At 43.5% G+C, this 16509-nt stretch overlaps 1 protein-coding gene across 17 annotated transcripts in view; it reads left to right on the top strand.

The window, feature by feature from the left end:
- DNM1 (dynamin 1) overlaps window positions 1-16509 on the top strand; it is a 226670-nt gene that overhangs the window by 195535 nt on the left and 14626 nt on the right. For 3 of the 17 annotated variants that reach the window (XM_040324793.1, XM_040324795.1, XM_040324794.1), the window contains exon 23: window positions 1669-1714. The exons of the other annotated variants lie outside the window; for them this stretch is intronic. In XM_040324793.1, coding sequence (XP_040180727.1) covers window positions 1669-1678 — 10 coding nt within the window. In that variant the 3' untranslated portion in view covers window positions 1679-1714. The remainder of the gene's footprint in view (window positions 1-1668; window positions 1715-16509) is intronic. 17 annotated transcript variants of the gene reach the window in all.

Below are 16509 nucleotides of genomic sequence, written 5' to 3'. Positions count from 1 at the left end.
CTGTATGATTTTACATAAAACAGCTGACTTCCTATCCAGCATTCCTATTGGAGGACACTGCAGTCAGCATCTTCTCAGCCGCTCACAGCCTGATATGGCTGCACACATACAATTATGATATTTCAGGCAGAAATATCTGAAATTCTGAAAAGGCATGGAATCTCCAATATGTTCAATATCTTGTTTACAAAAGGCAACTTTTGTTTTAGGTTTAGTGGCCCTTTAACCATATTAACTGCTGTGATTCCCTTTTAACTCTACACTTCCGCAAGGCCCAGGTTAAGTGTGTTAAATGCTTTCATAGTATGGGATTGGTTTAAATAGAAGGCTTGTCGCTCTCTAAGAAAGCAGAGCTTAGGTTCTCATAGTACAGAGAATCACACTTACGGTCCTGATGCTGTCCTATCTGACAGGACTGTGGACTCTACTATGGAAGCATTTAACACTTTCAGAATGTCTTTGTTCCACATTTCTTATTTCAGACAGTGCATGCTTTCAGACTTTCCTAATAGAAGAGTATACAGTTAAAGGGTCAGACCATCCAAAACTGATGAACACGGCTGAATCTGATTACCTAATTGAATTTTCAAGGACTATGAAAAAGCTCCATACACAATGGAGTCCCTTTTCTTCTGCTTAGAAGACCACCTCACTTTGCAGGGGCCCAAATTCACCTCAGAGGGCCAAGCTTTAGCAAGGGGAAGTAAACTTCTAAAAAAAAACACACAAGTTATTTTTTACCAGTTGAAGAGCCCTTGCTCCTTATTGGGGGAACTTTGCTTCTCACTCAGGATCTCTGGTCACCAGATGAATTAACCAATCAGTACCCTTTGTTTAATAAGATGGCATGGTGCCTGCACCTTATGGCTGCCCTACATCCTTAGTGACATAACCACCCATAATTGGCCTTGCATTGTGTCAGCCCTACATCCTTAGTGACATAACCACCCATAATTGGCCCTGCATGGTGTCAGCCCTTATTGCTGCTGTGCATCCTTAGTGACACAACCACCCATAATTGGCCCTGCATGGTGTCAGCCCTTATTGCTGCTGTGCATCCTTAGTGACACAACCACCCATAATTGGCCTTGCTTGGTGCTAGCATTATGGCTGCCCTGCATCCTTACTGACAAAACTGCCCTTATTTGGACTTGCATGGTGCCTATTCTTATGGCTGCCCTGTATCCTTTGTTATACAACTGCCCATATTTGGACTAATTCCATATTTAGAAAGGAGTAGTATAGTGAAGGGCGAGGATTTGGAGCTATAGGGGTCTCAAAAATGGTGACCAGAAGCTGGAGGGTGGATTGGCTGAATCTTACCTTCAACAAATATGTATGATCCACAGTTTATCTTGGTTTATGCTGGGTCATAAAATGTTTCCCTAGTTGTAAGCAGGGTTGGGCATCTAACTTTTTGGAGACTTTTCTGTATAATGTAAGGCAAACTTCTAGAATAATAGATATACAGGCTTATAAATTGAATTAACTGGCTTCTAAAATCTACATTTAATTTGTCAATCTTTGGTTGTTAGTAGCTAGTGGGCATTTCAACTTGACAGCATCTACCCAAAACTGTAGTATCACTTTTGGTCGGGCTGACCCTTTAATCAATAGTTGTGTCAGACTCACGTTTTTTAATGATTAAGCTTCCTTTGTTTATTAAAGGAAATCGTGAAGGTGGCCACTTACTGTAGTCCCATGATGAAAGCAGGTAGGAATGGTTCACCCAAGTTAAATTCCTATTTCTTTGCTTGCAGTCCTCACATTTTACCAAATGTGAATTGTCGAACACCATTATATTAACGTACCATTCCGTTCAAAATACACAGCTAACCCTGTATGAAAAGACTTCTTACATCATTCACACGCTTTTGAAACCGTGGCAGTTATAGATAAAATTTAATGTAAACTGCTTGCAGCATTATGTACAAACATGCGACGTCAGTTTACTAGGATCCAGGAAAGACATTATCCCAGAAGCAGGTATATCAACAAGCTTCCTCCCATGATGAATCATCAATGGTCTGCCTTGAATTGTGGGAACCTTCAACAGACACCTGTAACAGCATACAACTGGGCATGTACAAAAAATGGCATTGCTACTGCATGCCCATATATTTTGTGACAATGCTGCTTTTTAGACTGTTTATAAAAAGGTACAAGACTACACAACACTCCCATTCTGGAATGTATCAGTGATGTGTTGTCCAACATTTCTGAATTAGAGATGTCTGGCTCCACCATTGCTACTATTTGATTAGGTCAGGACCCCAACATGAGTGATGAGTTATGTGGAAGTTTCTTTTTTCTCTCTCTCTCTCTTCAGTACAGTCTGCATGTCTCTCTCTCTTGAAGAGCAATCTCAGAATGAAATTTACTAAGAAAAGTAGACAGAATTGGAAAGCTGTGCAAGGCAACCAATCATTTTCAAACTTAAAGTGGTTGTAAACCTCATATGCTTTGTTCATATTTCATATCTCTTCGTTCCTCTGCTATCATCAGGAGTCACTTCTGACAAGTTTTCCTGACACCAAATGAAACATGGTGACAGGGGAGGGAACTCCAGCAGATTGGCAGCCTCGGCTCTGTTCTTGTGTGAAGGGTGGGTCTCTTCCCTCCAATCAGCTCACAGAGCTCTCCTCACTGAGCTCTGCAGAGTGTAACTTCAGCTCTCCGCTCCCTTTTTACTGAACTTTCGGACAAGCTTATTCAGCACTTTGAACGTATGTAGAGAAGACTGCAGATAGACAGGTACAACTTACGTAAGAGGATTTGTTTCACCGTGTATCACCGAAGGCCAGTCACTTCTCTTTACAACCACTTTAACTGAACAAGCTATGATAGAAGTTGACTGGGTGCCATGCTCAGCTGCTCTAGATTATGTGTGTTCCAGCTTCAGTAAATTACCCCTTCTGTCTTCTCCCAGGGCAGTCTATTTCTTTCCAGGGCTAGTTTTCTCTCAGGGACATATCTTTATGTTTTCCCTCTCTCTCTTAATTCAGGACATTTGTTTTTTTTTCTTTTTGCTTTATCCATGGCAGGCTGCTTCTTATTTTTACAGAGCAGTCCCTCTCCCCAGGGCAGTCTTTCCATCCTCCTCTTTAGTGTAGTCTTTCTATTCTTCTAACCAGGGAGGTGTATTTCTCTCTCCAGGGCAGTCTCTCCATCCTTTTTTTCCAGGGCAGTCTCTCTGTCCTCTCTCTCCAGAGCAGCTTCTTAATCCTCCCAACCAGGGCAGTGTCTACCTCTCCCACCAGGGCAGTCTCTCTGTCTTTTTCTTCAGAACAATGGGATTGATTGACTAAGGGGAAATCCACTCTGCACTACAAGTGGATCCTAGTGAACTGATTGCTTACAAATATTTATGCACAAAATGACTGCTTCTGCCCTGTAACAAGTGTAGGGTTTCCTGCAGTGTCCTTCAATGGTGCTACAGAAAGGAATTAGAACAAATTCCAAATTGTTAGTCATAATTATCTCTTAATAATATGAATGGTAATTTACAAAAATATGTTTTAGTGTTTAGAGCTGGACAGTAAAGAACCCTCCCCGGGGCTGAGTACAGGAGGTATGATATGATTACGTTAGTAGAAAAAAGATCTTCCGCAGGTTGTCCTACTGCTTGAGTAATCTTCCATGGCTCCAGCTGAAGGGCTGATCTTATTATGTGAGAGCATTATAACACCTATTATTGATGACAAGAGATGGGTTTGCCATGTAGGGTTTGCCATGTAGACCCATTCTCCTTCCTACTGCCATTAGTTCTGTTAAAAGATCTTGCCTTTCCCCGTGGTCATTTTCTCCCTCCTGCTTCTATAGACTCTTAGTAAACAACACAAGAAAGCATCATGTGTGTACAAACGAGATGAGTGATGGATGGAGGACATCAAAATGCTACTTAAAGTGGTGTTGACCCTAATGCTCATTCATAGAAGAATCACTTCCACAAGTGGCAGATGCCTTGTCAATTGCTTCATCAATGGCCACAATTAAATTTACTATGTGTACTGTTTATCAGTTTAGCCATCAGGTCTCTCTGGGTAATGTTAATAGGTACAATTTCACTGTATAAAAACGTCAGAAATGTGTAATATTTATATCTGTGGTTTCCTAAAGCCAGTTAAACTGTGACAATGTTTCTCAGATCTTAAATTCTGTTTGGTATATAAAGCGGGGAGCATTTTTCATATCACAAGATGTCATGATCATTTCTATGCATGTTGGCGCATTGTGTGTCACAGTATCCATGCCGCCTCACCCATTTGCTTTCCTCATTGCATCCTCCTTTCATTAATGACTCATTTTATACTGCATCTTCTCTATTCTATATACCTTTCCTGTACCTTCCCTTCTGATATATGGCAGTGGCTGCAGCTTTTGCTTTCAAAAGTTACATCTCCCTCCCAAGTCTCGCCAAGCCCAGTGTAATGGATGAGCATGGAAATTGTTCCCAGCAAGATTTGAAATGAGAATCCCTTGGCAGGCAGCTCCCTCTAGGGGTAACTTTAGAGTCCAGTCTGATCACTTGGTCCTCGTTCTGTCACCTGGATCTGATCTGATGGGATGGTATAATGCGAACAAACTTTGGCATGAGGAAAAAATTTGAGTTGGATTTGTAATTCAGCCCCCCCCCCCCCCCCACTTACCTTTAAAAATAATTTTAAAGCAGTACAAAACCCAAAAGCAAACATTTATTATATTGCAGCATAACAATTCTTAGATGTGATGGCAGCATTTATTTTCTTTTTTTATGCTTTCTTATATTTTCATCTGGTGAGTCAACCACTTATGCCCCGTACACACGATCGGAATTTCCGATGGACTTTTTCAATCGGATTTTCCGATCGTGTACAGCCCCATCTGAGTTTTTTTAATCGGGAATTACGATGAATTCCATCGGAGTTTAGATATAGAACATGTTCTATTTTTTCCCGATGAAATTCCGATGTGATTTGGCCGGGCAAAAACCCAATCGTGTGTATGTGGCATAAGTCTGTTGTTTTACAAAAGAACAAGCTCTCTTGCAGTTACACGGGTGATTACAATGGTCAGGTTTTATTTATTTTGGAAAAACCTTTATACCAAAAGTAAGCTGTAACTGCTTATAAATAATTAGCTGGCATTTGGCTTCAACTTGTTAGTGTATTTAATTCTACTAGTACATCCAACACTCCCCTCCACCTGGGACTGATGACCAAATCTGCCCCCTTTGTTCCCTCATCCAGAGTGGAGGCACTCTAATACAGAAGGGCCTGGATTCACGTAGCACTTACGCGGCGTATCTCGAGATACGCCGCGTAAGTGTAAATGTGCACCTTCGTAACTATGCGCCGTGCCCATAGAAATAGATACGCCTGAAATTAGGCTTCATCCGACCGACGTAAGTTTCCTACGCCGTCGTATCGTCGGCGCATATTTACACTGGCCGCAAGGGGCGCTTCCATTGATTTACGATTCGAATATGCAAATGAGGGAGATACGCCGATTCCCGAACGTACTTGCGCCCGGCGCATTCATATACGCGGTTTACGTAAGTAATTCGTGTGGCGTAAAGGTAAGAATCATAAAGCAGGGGTAAGTCATGTTAAGGTATGGACCAGGGAACAGCCGTCGCATTTTACGTCGTTTACGTAGTAGTACGTGAATAGGGCTGGGCGTAGGTTACGTTCAGTGATTCGACGTATCTTGCATGCGTACTGAGAAGCGTCCACGGGACGGCGCATGCGCCGTTCGTTCGGCCCATCATTTGCATGGGGTCACGGTTCATTTAAATGGATCACGCCCACCGTCCACCTACTTTGAATTAGGCGGGCTTACGCCTAGGAATTTACGCTACGCCGGCGCAACGTTGGGAGCGAGTGCTTTGTGAATACTGTTCTTGCCTCTCTACTTTACGTCGGCGTAGCGCATATGAGATGCGCTACGCCCGCATAAAGATGCGCCGCTCTACGTGAATCCAGGCCAAGGTGTGTTACTGGTCAGATCACCAGGTAAAACAGAGGTGAAAAGAAGCCAAAGAAAACGAATGCAGCCACAAAATCTAAGGATTGGTAAGCTGCAATACATTTTTGGTTTAGAGTTTAATACTGCTTTAACTTCTGTCTGTGCTATTGTTGGAAATTTTCCTTCTCTTCCCATCTGGGGAAAAGGTAAGGGGAAATCTCTCTAACAGCATCCCAAACAGCAACAGAACCTGACAGGGATTTACTGCTTCCCCACTCTATCTAAAATAAAGTGTTTAGGCTGTAATTACTTTAAAGTGTAAGTTCACCTTTACAGAAAATCTGTAAGGGTAACTTACACTGGTCCCCGGACCGAAGCGGCAACCCGATGTCTCCTAGCGGCTTCAGGTACAGTAGGAGGGGGATGAGGGGGAGAGGGTCCAGTGTAAGTTCACCTTACATATTTTCTGTGAAGGTGAAATTACCCTTTAACAAAGAATAATGCCCTGTATTGCAGACTTCTATTATGGAAGTACCTTTCAAGGTCATATTGATATTATTTCTGTTTCAGCTACTCAGATTGTCAGGTTCTCAATACTTTTTGCCTTTCTCCTGTATTCTCCTGTATCTTGTATATAGAATGAGGTTCATTATTCACTCCTAGACCATCAGTGACATCATGGTGACATTTCCTGTCACAAATCCCTTTAGGGGTTTTGTGTTCAAGTTCTGTGATGATGAAACTTTGCACACATGTAACTTGGAACTTACTTTTTTATTTTCTCATATTTTCCATTCCCTCCCTCTAAGCCACTGTTCCAGCTATTGGTAGAGTACCTTTTATAGTTTGCATTACAGGAGGAAGTTGAATCTTAACATGTCTCCATTGGTGTAGGGACATAAAATTTGCTATGTTGAGTTTCATAGCAGCCACATCTTTTTTGTAACCCAGACAAATAGATAATGGCAGCTTGAGGCACCACCACAAAAAAAAGGTTGATTACACCACAAAGAGGTAACCATGACATTTTACTTTTATTCCCAACGACCCACTGAAATATTAATTATGCTAAGGCTCTAAATTGCCTCATTTGTTTTAATGATTCCTTTTGAACTCATGTGCTTTTTGCCTTGTATTTGACGCTACTGGCTTAGTGATGACATCACTCAGGGCTGTCTTAATGAGAGGACACGCCTGGGCACTGCCCAGGGGCCCCAGCTGCATGGGGGGGCCCCTGCACTTTCCCAAAAGCAGCTGGTCCTTTAGCCCACGCTCCCCCGAAATTGGGGGCCCCATGATGGCACTGAAAGTGATAGATGTAAAGGGGAGGCAGTCTGCCTCCTACCTACTTAATGTCTGTTTACCTGCACTGTCATCTTTGTAGGGGCCCCAGAGCATTACTTTGCCAAGGGGCCCATGATGCTATTAAGACATCCCTGACATCACTGTGTTTGTGATGAGGTAATCACTTGCCTGTGCTTGCAATGGCTCTGACAATGTTTTTAGAAGCTCATCACATAGGAACAACATATGAAGGTATATGTTTATACTTGGATGATCTTCTTCAAGCTCAGAATTAGAGGAGGATGTGGCGATTGCCAGTCAGACTGGCTGGGTACTAAACTTCCAGAAGTCGGTGCTGGTACCGACTCAGCACCTAGAATATCTGGGTGTGATTCTAGACTCCTCAAAGGTGAGGGTTTTTCTCCCTTTGGAAAAGTTGCAGACTCTTCGAACTGTGGTGCAGCTGTTGGCATCCTGCAAATGGTTGTCGCTCAGATTTTGCATGCGAGTCTTGGGTCTAATGGTAGCCTCCTTCGAGGCGGTACTGTATGCTCAATTCCACACTCGAGCTTTGCAGAAGGAGATTCTGTCCAAATCGGACAGATCCCCGTTGTCCCTGGATTGTCAAATCTGGGTGAGCCAACAGGTCATGGCTTCTCTGGTCTGGTGGTTGAGATCTCCGGCTCTTCAGTCCGGAAAGTCACTCTTTCCCTTTCACTGGACGGTGATCACGACGGACGCCAGCCTGACCGGTTGGGGCGGAGTTTGGGGTGTTCAGTCGACACAGGGTCGCTGGACACAGGAAGAATCTCGCCTGCCGATCAATGTTCTGGAACTCAGGGCGATCAGGCAGTGCCTCTCCTCATAGTCACAGAGGCTACAGGGGCATCCGATCAGGATCCAGTCGGACAATGCCATGGTGGTGGCGTATTTCAACCATCAAGGAGGAATAAGAAGCGCGGCGGCAGCTTCAGAGCTCGCTCACATCTTGCGGTGGGCAGAGAGGAGTGTAAAGGCTGTATTGGCCGTATACATTCCGGGGGTAGAAGACTGGCAAGTGGACTACCTCAGTCCCCAGATGCTGGAACAAGGAGAATGGTCAATACACCCGGATGTATTTCACCTCCTTTGCCTGAGATGGAGCGAGCCAGACGTAGATCTCCTGGCTTCTCGACTTAATCAAAAGGTGTTGAGGTTTGTGGCCAGGTCAAGAGATCCTTGGGCGTACACGACTGATGCATTAGAAGCCCCACGCTTCTAGGCTGATTTATGCCTTTCCCCCGCTGAAACTGCTTCCTTGTTTGCTTCACAGAGCGGAAGACAGAAGTGGTCCCCCGATGATCCCAATTGCCCCAGATTGGCCTTGGCGTCCCTGGTACACCGACCTGGTAAGACTAGTGGCGGATGCTCCTTGGCGACTGCCCTTGCGAGAAGACCTTCTGTCACAAGGTCCCATTCTTCATCCTGCTTTACAGTCGCTGGCTTTAACGGCGTGGCTGTTGAGGGCACGGCAGTCTTCTTCTCAGAAGATTTACCATGGCACGTGGAAGGTATATTCAGTTTCTAGGATCCTGCTGTTTTTGCAGCGTGGCGTGGATCAAAAACTTGCCTTAGGCAAGGGGCAGATTTCAGCCTTGGCTGTTTTCTTTTAACGACCCTTGGCGACTCACTCACTAGTGGGCACTTTTGTTCAAGGGGTTCGACATGTGGCTCCTCCGGTTCGACCACCACTACCTCGACACTTCAGGAACCTCCCTTTGAGAACATCAGAGAGATTCCTCTCCTGACACTTTCCCAGAAAGTTGCCTTTCTAATGGCCATTACATCTGTTAGACGGGTTTCTGAGTTGGCGACCCTGTCTTAATAACTGTATGGTAGTTTTTCAGATAAGCTTCAAGGTGACACAAATGACCCACAGGTATGGCGCAATATTTCTTAATCGTACAGGTCAGGACACAGATTCCTTTAAGTGTTAACCATGGGGTTATCTGCAGCCACCTACAGCTGATTGGACACCAGTATTGTGGGAAAGCCAGTATAATCCCTCCCATTTCCAGCATTTGTTCGTTTTTTGGAAATTTCCTCAGGCAAAGGATGACCTCTCTACTGATGTTATGCCATGGAATTTATCCTGCTTGGCTATTCTCTTTCAGAGACTGATGGCCATTCACTCCTTAAGACCCTTTTCTCAGGGAAAGCAACACCCCATTTGATCCATAGTGTCCTCGCAGGATCTTAATCTATTCTTGTCAGCTCTTCAGAAGTCTTCGTATAAGCCAATTCTAAATATTCCTTTGGCTGATCTTACTTGTAAGGTGGCTTTTCTCGTGGCTATTACAGTATCAGTAAGATAGATCTCAAAATCAGCAGCCTCCTCTTGTAAGGAGTAATTCCTAGTTCTTCCTAGGGACAAGGTGGTTCTGAGGGTTCAAGCCTCCTTTCTTCTCAGGGTGATTTCTGTCTTTCAATGTAATCTGGACCCTGTCCTACCTCTCTCTCTTTAGGCTCTGTTTCCACTATTGCAACCCCCAAAGTCACGCGATTTTGCGGTAATTTTTTGCAGAGATTTTACGGCAAATTTTTGCCGCGATTTTGATGCGACTTGAAGCAATGCCTGTGTATTCTTGAGGTCCTGGAACTCAAGTCGCATCAAAGTGGGACCTAAGTAGTGCAGGGACTATTTTGAACTCGCTGCAACTTGAAGTCGGACAGATATGAACGGTACTCATTGGAGATCATGGGGTAAGACTTGTCATGCGACATTGCAGTCTCAAGTCGCAAAAGTGGAAACCGAGCCTTACTGTTTAGCTGTGGTGTGTGCTTATCTCCCTGCTGCTGCCTCTCTTTTTTGTACTGCCTGCAAAGTGCACACTGTGTCTCAGTCCACTATTTCTTTAAGTATCAGAACCTGGCACAATAACCACCTTACATCAGAACCTGGCACAATGACCCTATTACATCAGAACCTGGCACAATGACCCCCTTACATCAGAACCTGGTGGAGTGCCCCCCCCCCCTATACTAGAACCGGAGTGCCATCTTACATCAGAACCTGGCGGAGTGCCCCCTTATGTCAGAACTCAGTGAAGTGTCCCCTTATGACAAAACCTGGTGAAGTGCCCCCTTATGTCAGAGTTTATTTGTCCCTAAGTTCTAGATGGGGGGGGAAGTCTAATGATAGTGTAGAGCTCTCTTACCTCAGTCTGCGGGCTCAGACAGCCACAATCATAAAGCCAGATGGACCTGTCACGCGCAGTTTCAAATTTCCTGCAGACACAGAGGAGAGGGGCAGGAGAAGGTGAAACAAATTGATATCTCTCTCCTGTGGCTGGAGAGAGGGGGACGGGTGCTGGCTTCTCCGGAAGAATGTCAAAGGCACTGTTGAGCTTCACAAGTGCAGCCAGCCAGCTCGCCTGCCCTGACAGCTTTTTTGAACTGATGCTTGTCAACCCTGCCCAGGGACAATACCCACGGCAGTAGGTGTTGCCCGAGAGGGCGCGACCCACCCCAACACAGATCCAGCCATGCGGAGGAGCAGAAGCAGCTATCCTCTCCTGACCGTGTGGGAGGAAATACAGGGGATGGGGAACTATCAGTGGTGGCACTGGTTCTGCTGAGCGGTGACTTATCTGGAGCGGTCAGTGAGCTCCCGTCCCTCGGTCAAAGAGTTCAGATCGCAGCCCACTATTTCTCCACAGGGTACGAATCGTGTAGATCTCTCACTGGTGAATTTCAGCGGGTTGTACAACAGACTGGTAGGGACATGGCACTGTGCTGACAGTGGAGGAATCCTTGCTACCAGCCTCAGAGGCGGCTCTTAACTAGACACATTAGGAGGCCACTGTGAGTGTGAGGCCTTAGGCGACCGCCTAATTAGAGAGTCACCTCTGAGCATGTGCTACTGTCTACAAAGCTGGCTCAATAAAGACTCTTGGGTAGATTCAGTAAGAGTTAGGCTGATCTACCTATCAGTAGATAAGCCGGCCTAACTCTGAGCATACGTTTAAACATACGTCAGCGTAGATTCTAACAGAGATACGCTTAAACATATCTAAGATAGGACGGCTTGCGCCGTTCTATCTTAGATTGCAATTTTTCGGATGGCCGCTAGGTGGCGCTTCCATTGCGTTCGGCGTAGATTATGTAAATCAGTTTGTACGCCGATTCACGAACGTACGCCCGGCCGCCGCAGTCGTTTTACGCCGTTTCCGTAAGGCCTTAATAGGTGGAATAACTTTAGGCCTCCTAAGTGGAATAACAATGTTAAAGTATGACCGCCGTTCCCGCCGCGAGATTCAAAATTTTAACGTCGTTTGCGTAAGTCGTCCGCGAATCGGGATTTACGTCAAAATCAATAGGCCCGTGCGGCGTACGTAACCGCAATGCACACTGGGAAATGTAGTCGCCCGGCGCAATGCGCAGTAGCCAAAAAACTTCAAAAACGTGAGGTCAAGCATCATTGCCATTAAACACGCCCCCCTCCAACCCATTTGAATTAAGCGCCCTTACGCCCGCCACGTTTACACTACGCTGCCCTAAGTAAGGAGGCAAGTGCTTTGAGAATCATGTACTTGCCTCTCTTACTTAAAGCGGTGGTTCACCCTCCTTAACATCATTCTAGCATTACATTCGGCATCGTAGCGCGAGCTACAGTATGCCAGTCTTACATTTTTTATCCCCGTACTCACTGTGCTATTGCACATTGAAGATTCCGACTCCCGCGGGGAATGGGCGTGCCTATGGAGAGGGAGGATGATTGAAAAAACAAGTGTGTAAGTGAATGAATGACTTCCTCTTGAGCAACAGTCACTCACAATCCCATCAAGGTTTGTAGAAAATAAAAAGGGGGTCAGCATATATCAGGGGAGGACAATTCCTCTCCGAATATAGGGATTTTTATGTGAGGTGTGTTGCTCTTAATATCTAAGGTAGGCGCACAAAACACAAGGTTTTTAGTAGTATCAAAAATAATTTATTTATATAAATATAAAATATCATATTTCATACAGTTATTGACATAATAAGATATATATGATCAAAACCACATTTTCATGATAAACAAGGTAAAGGGGAGACAGGTTATTTAAAGGAAAGTTGATGCGAGTTTGCCAACTAGTTTCGCACTAGATGTGCTTCGTCAGGGCTTGCATAATATTCCTGTTCCTTTAATACATGTAGTGGTCTGTGTATGACATAAAGATTCATCATTAATACAGATATAATACAGTAATTTAATATCTTAAACTTTCAAAAAATGTGTATGTTTAACACATGTATATACAAAAAGAATATAGTGCGCTTACCACTTCCGTTAAAAAGCTCTGAGAACCGGGCAGAGAAACCTGCCTGAGGATCAGCGAAGGAGCACCTGATGCAGTTTAGGAGATTAGCTAATCCACTTGTAATCAATGGAAGCCAGATCCACTTGATTTTAGCAGGTGCGGACAATGAAATGTTTGTGAGGAGTTCACCACAAGGAGGAAAAGATACAGATAACAAGTCGTTGTATTTATATCTTTCCTAAAGAAAGAAAAAGAAAAAGAAAAGAAAAAAGAGATAGAAGATTGAAAAGATAATGAGAGATATCGAAAAATATTTGTATATGTATATATTTTGTATAGATAAAGTAAATGTCTATACATTTAATAATTACAGAAAGAATGTCCAAGGAATGCTTAATGGAAATTTTACCTCAATAGTAGCAAGGTTAAACTTAATGCTGCCAGAGGGGTCCAACGGGGTTCCCAATAGATTTCCAAAAGATTCTACAATTAAAAAGTAAGTATATATATATATATCAAAAAATCCCATAATTAGATAGATAAAAACAGTGCCTATGACAAAAGGTCATAATAAGGCAACTGTCTGTTTATAGGAAAATGGAGAGGTAAAGGAGGGTTTTTTACCTTAAGTGACCAGCGGTAGAGATAATATAGTGATGTGTCCTGTTGTAATCAAGGGATATAATGCCTCAGTTGTATTAAAATTAGAGGTAATACTAAAAATGGTCCGGGAATAGTACCATATATTTCCACTTAATTTCTATAAATAGATAAAGAAGAAAAATTAGTATATTAGAATAGTGTATGTGGCTAAATAGCCTAAGTGGAGCACTAAGTCTTTGGACCAAAGAGTAATTACCTTTGCTGGGTAGTAACAGCATAAGGATGGGTGAGTCAGTATGCTAGCGTCTCGCATGTGATTGTGTTGTCCTCCCTTCAGCCATCCAGGTCAGCGTCTGACATGTGTATCGTCAGCGCTGACTTTAATAGCAACATTTCTACCGGAAGTGAAAAGAGTCAATGCTGACCCCTGGCATCACTTCCGGTCCACGTGTCCCAAGGCAATAGCGCGCGCAGGTCTTGCGTTCCAGCATGATGACGTAAGCTGGAGCGCATAAGGAAGAGACATATCCTAGCTGTCTCTTACCAGCCAAAGGCGAACGATTGACTGGATGTGCGCGCGCGTCCCATCTGTTGATACTGACGGGAAATAGAGGCGTCTGAAAGACCGCGCCCCCTATGCTGGGACCTGTGATTGGCCGCACCACGCTTGTGTGGAGTCCAACCTCCCTCTGCACCAGGAAGCCCCCTGCATATTGAGTCGCACGATTCAGAGCTCAGAAGACGGAAATAATAATTTGATAAAAATTATACATTGTACATGCTTTACTTAATAATTTTTATCAAATTATTATTTCCGTCTTCTGAGCTCTGAATCGTGCGACTCAATATGCAGGGGGCTTCCTGGTGCAGAGGGAGGTTGGACTCCACACAAGCGTGGTGCGGCCAATCACAGGTCCCAGCATAGGGGGCGCGGTCTTTCAGACGCCTCTCTTTCCCGTCAGTATCAACAGATGGGACGCGCGCGCACATCCAGTCAATCGTTCGCCTTTGGCTGGTAAGAGACAGCTAGGATATGTCTCTTCCTTATGCGCTCCAGCTTACGTCATCATGCTGGAACGCAAGACCTGCGCGCGCTATTGCCTTGGGACACGTGGACCGGAAGTGATGCCAGGGGTCAGCATTGACTCTTTTCACTTCCGGTAGAAATGTTGCTATTAAAGTCAGCGCTGACGATACACATGTCAGACGCTGACCTGGATGGCTGAAGGGAGGACAACACAATCACATGCGAGACGCTAGCATACTGACTCACCCATCCTTATGCTGTTACTACCCAGCAAAGGTAATTACTCTTTGGTCCAAAGACTTAGTGCTCCACTTAGGCTATTTAGCCACATACACTATTCTAATATACAAATTTTTCTTCTTTATCTATTTATAGAAATTAAGTGGAAATATATGGTACTATTCCCGGACCATTTTTAGTATTACCTCTAATTTTAATACAACTGAGGCATTATATCCCTTGATTACAACAGGACACATCACTATATTATCTCTACCGCTGGTCACTTAAGGTAAAAAACCCTCCTTTACCTCTCCATTTTCCTATAAACAGACAGTTGCCTTATTATGACCTTTTGTCATAGGCACTGTTTTTATCTATCTAATTATGGGATTTTTTGATATATATATATATATACTTACTTTTTAATTGTAGAATCTTTTGGAAATCTATTGGGAACCCCGTTGGACCCCTCTGGCAGCATTAAGTTTAACCTTGCTACTATTGAGGTAAAATTTCCATTAAGTATTCCTTGGACATTCTTTCTGTAATTATTAAATGTATAGACATTTACTTTATCTATACAAAATATATACATATACAAATATTTTTCGATATCTCTCATTATCTTTTCAATCTTCTATCTCTTTTTTCTTTTCTTTTTCTTTTTCTTTCTTTAGGAAAGATATAAATACAACGACTTGTTATCTGTATCTTTTCCTCCTTGTGGTGAACTCCTCACAAACATTTCATTGTCCGCACCTGCTAAAATCAAGTGGATCTGGCTTCCATTGATTACAAGTGGATTAGCTAATCTCCTAAACTGCATCAGGTGCTCCTTCGCTGATCCTCAGGCAGGTTTCTCTGCCCGGTTCTCAGAGCTTTTTAACGGAAGTGGTAAGCGCACTATATTCTTTTTGTATATACACGTGTTAAACATACACATTTTTTGAAAGTTTAAGATATTAAATTACTGTATTATATCTGTATTAATGATGAATCTTTATGTCATACACAGACCACTACATGTATTAAAGGAACAGGAATATTATGCAAGCCCTGACGAAGCACATCTAGTGCGAAACTAGTTGGCAAACTCGCATCAACTTTCCTTTAAATAACCTGTCTCCCCTTTACCTTGTTTATCATGAAAATGTGGTTTTGATCATATATATCTTATTATGTCAATAACTGTATGAAATATGATATTTTATATTTATATAATTAAATTATTTTTGATACTACTAAAAACCTTGTGTTTTGTGCGCCTACCTTAGATATTAAGAGCAACACACCTCACATAAAAATCCCTATATTCGGAGAGGAATTGTCCTCCCCTGATATATGCTGACCCCCTTTTTATTTTCTAGGGAGGATGATTGACGGCCGGCTCTGGCACGTTACGCTCCCCGAAGACAGCCGGAGTAGGTCTCGGCTCTTCACGGCGCCTGCGCACAGGCGCCGTGAAGAGCCAAGCCTATTTTGGCTATTTCCGGAGAAGCGTGACGTGCCAGGGCCGGCCGTCAATCACCTTCTCTCTCCATAGGAACGCCCATTCCCCGGAATCTTCAATGTGGAATAGCACAGTGAGTACGGGGATAAAAAATGTAAGACCGGCATACTGTAGCTCGCGCTACGATGCCGAATGTAATGCTAGAATAAAAAAAAAATTATTTTTTTTTTTTAATAGGGTGAACCCCCGCTTTAAGGCAGCGTAGTGTAAACACGCTAGGCTACGCCGCCGCAAATTAGCGCGCCCATACCTGAATCTACCTATCGGTTTGAGAAGTTTAATTTGCAGGAAACCAAGTGGCTTACACTGAACCCTGTCCTTAACTCTCCTGAAGAACTTTGTGCTGGATTGGAACACACATTGCAAGTCAAGTCTTTTTACTAAGCATCAGTAACTAATCTCTGAAATGCTCCTTTGACTCAAACAAAATTCCCACAGACACACTCTAAAATCTTATGAAAACCTCTCCCACAAGAGGGAGGTGGAGGTGGTTATAGTCACAAAAGGTGCACAACACCATATTAATGCCCATGATTTTGGAATAGGGTGCCCAATTAATTTATATAAATGTGATGGTCAAGCCATATAGTCTATCTTAATAGTACTTTATCTCACCCTTCCAAAATACCCTAAAA

The sequence above is a fragment of the Rana temporaria genome, chromosome 9 (genome assembly GCF_905171775.1).
Source record: "Rana temporaria chromosome 9, aRanTem1.1, whole genome shotgun sequence".
NCBI lineage: Eukaryota > Metazoa > Chordata > Amphibia > Anura > Ranidae > Rana > Rana temporaria.
Note: the sequence above shows the minus strand (reverse complement) of the source record. Positions and strands in the feature narration are given on the sequence as shown.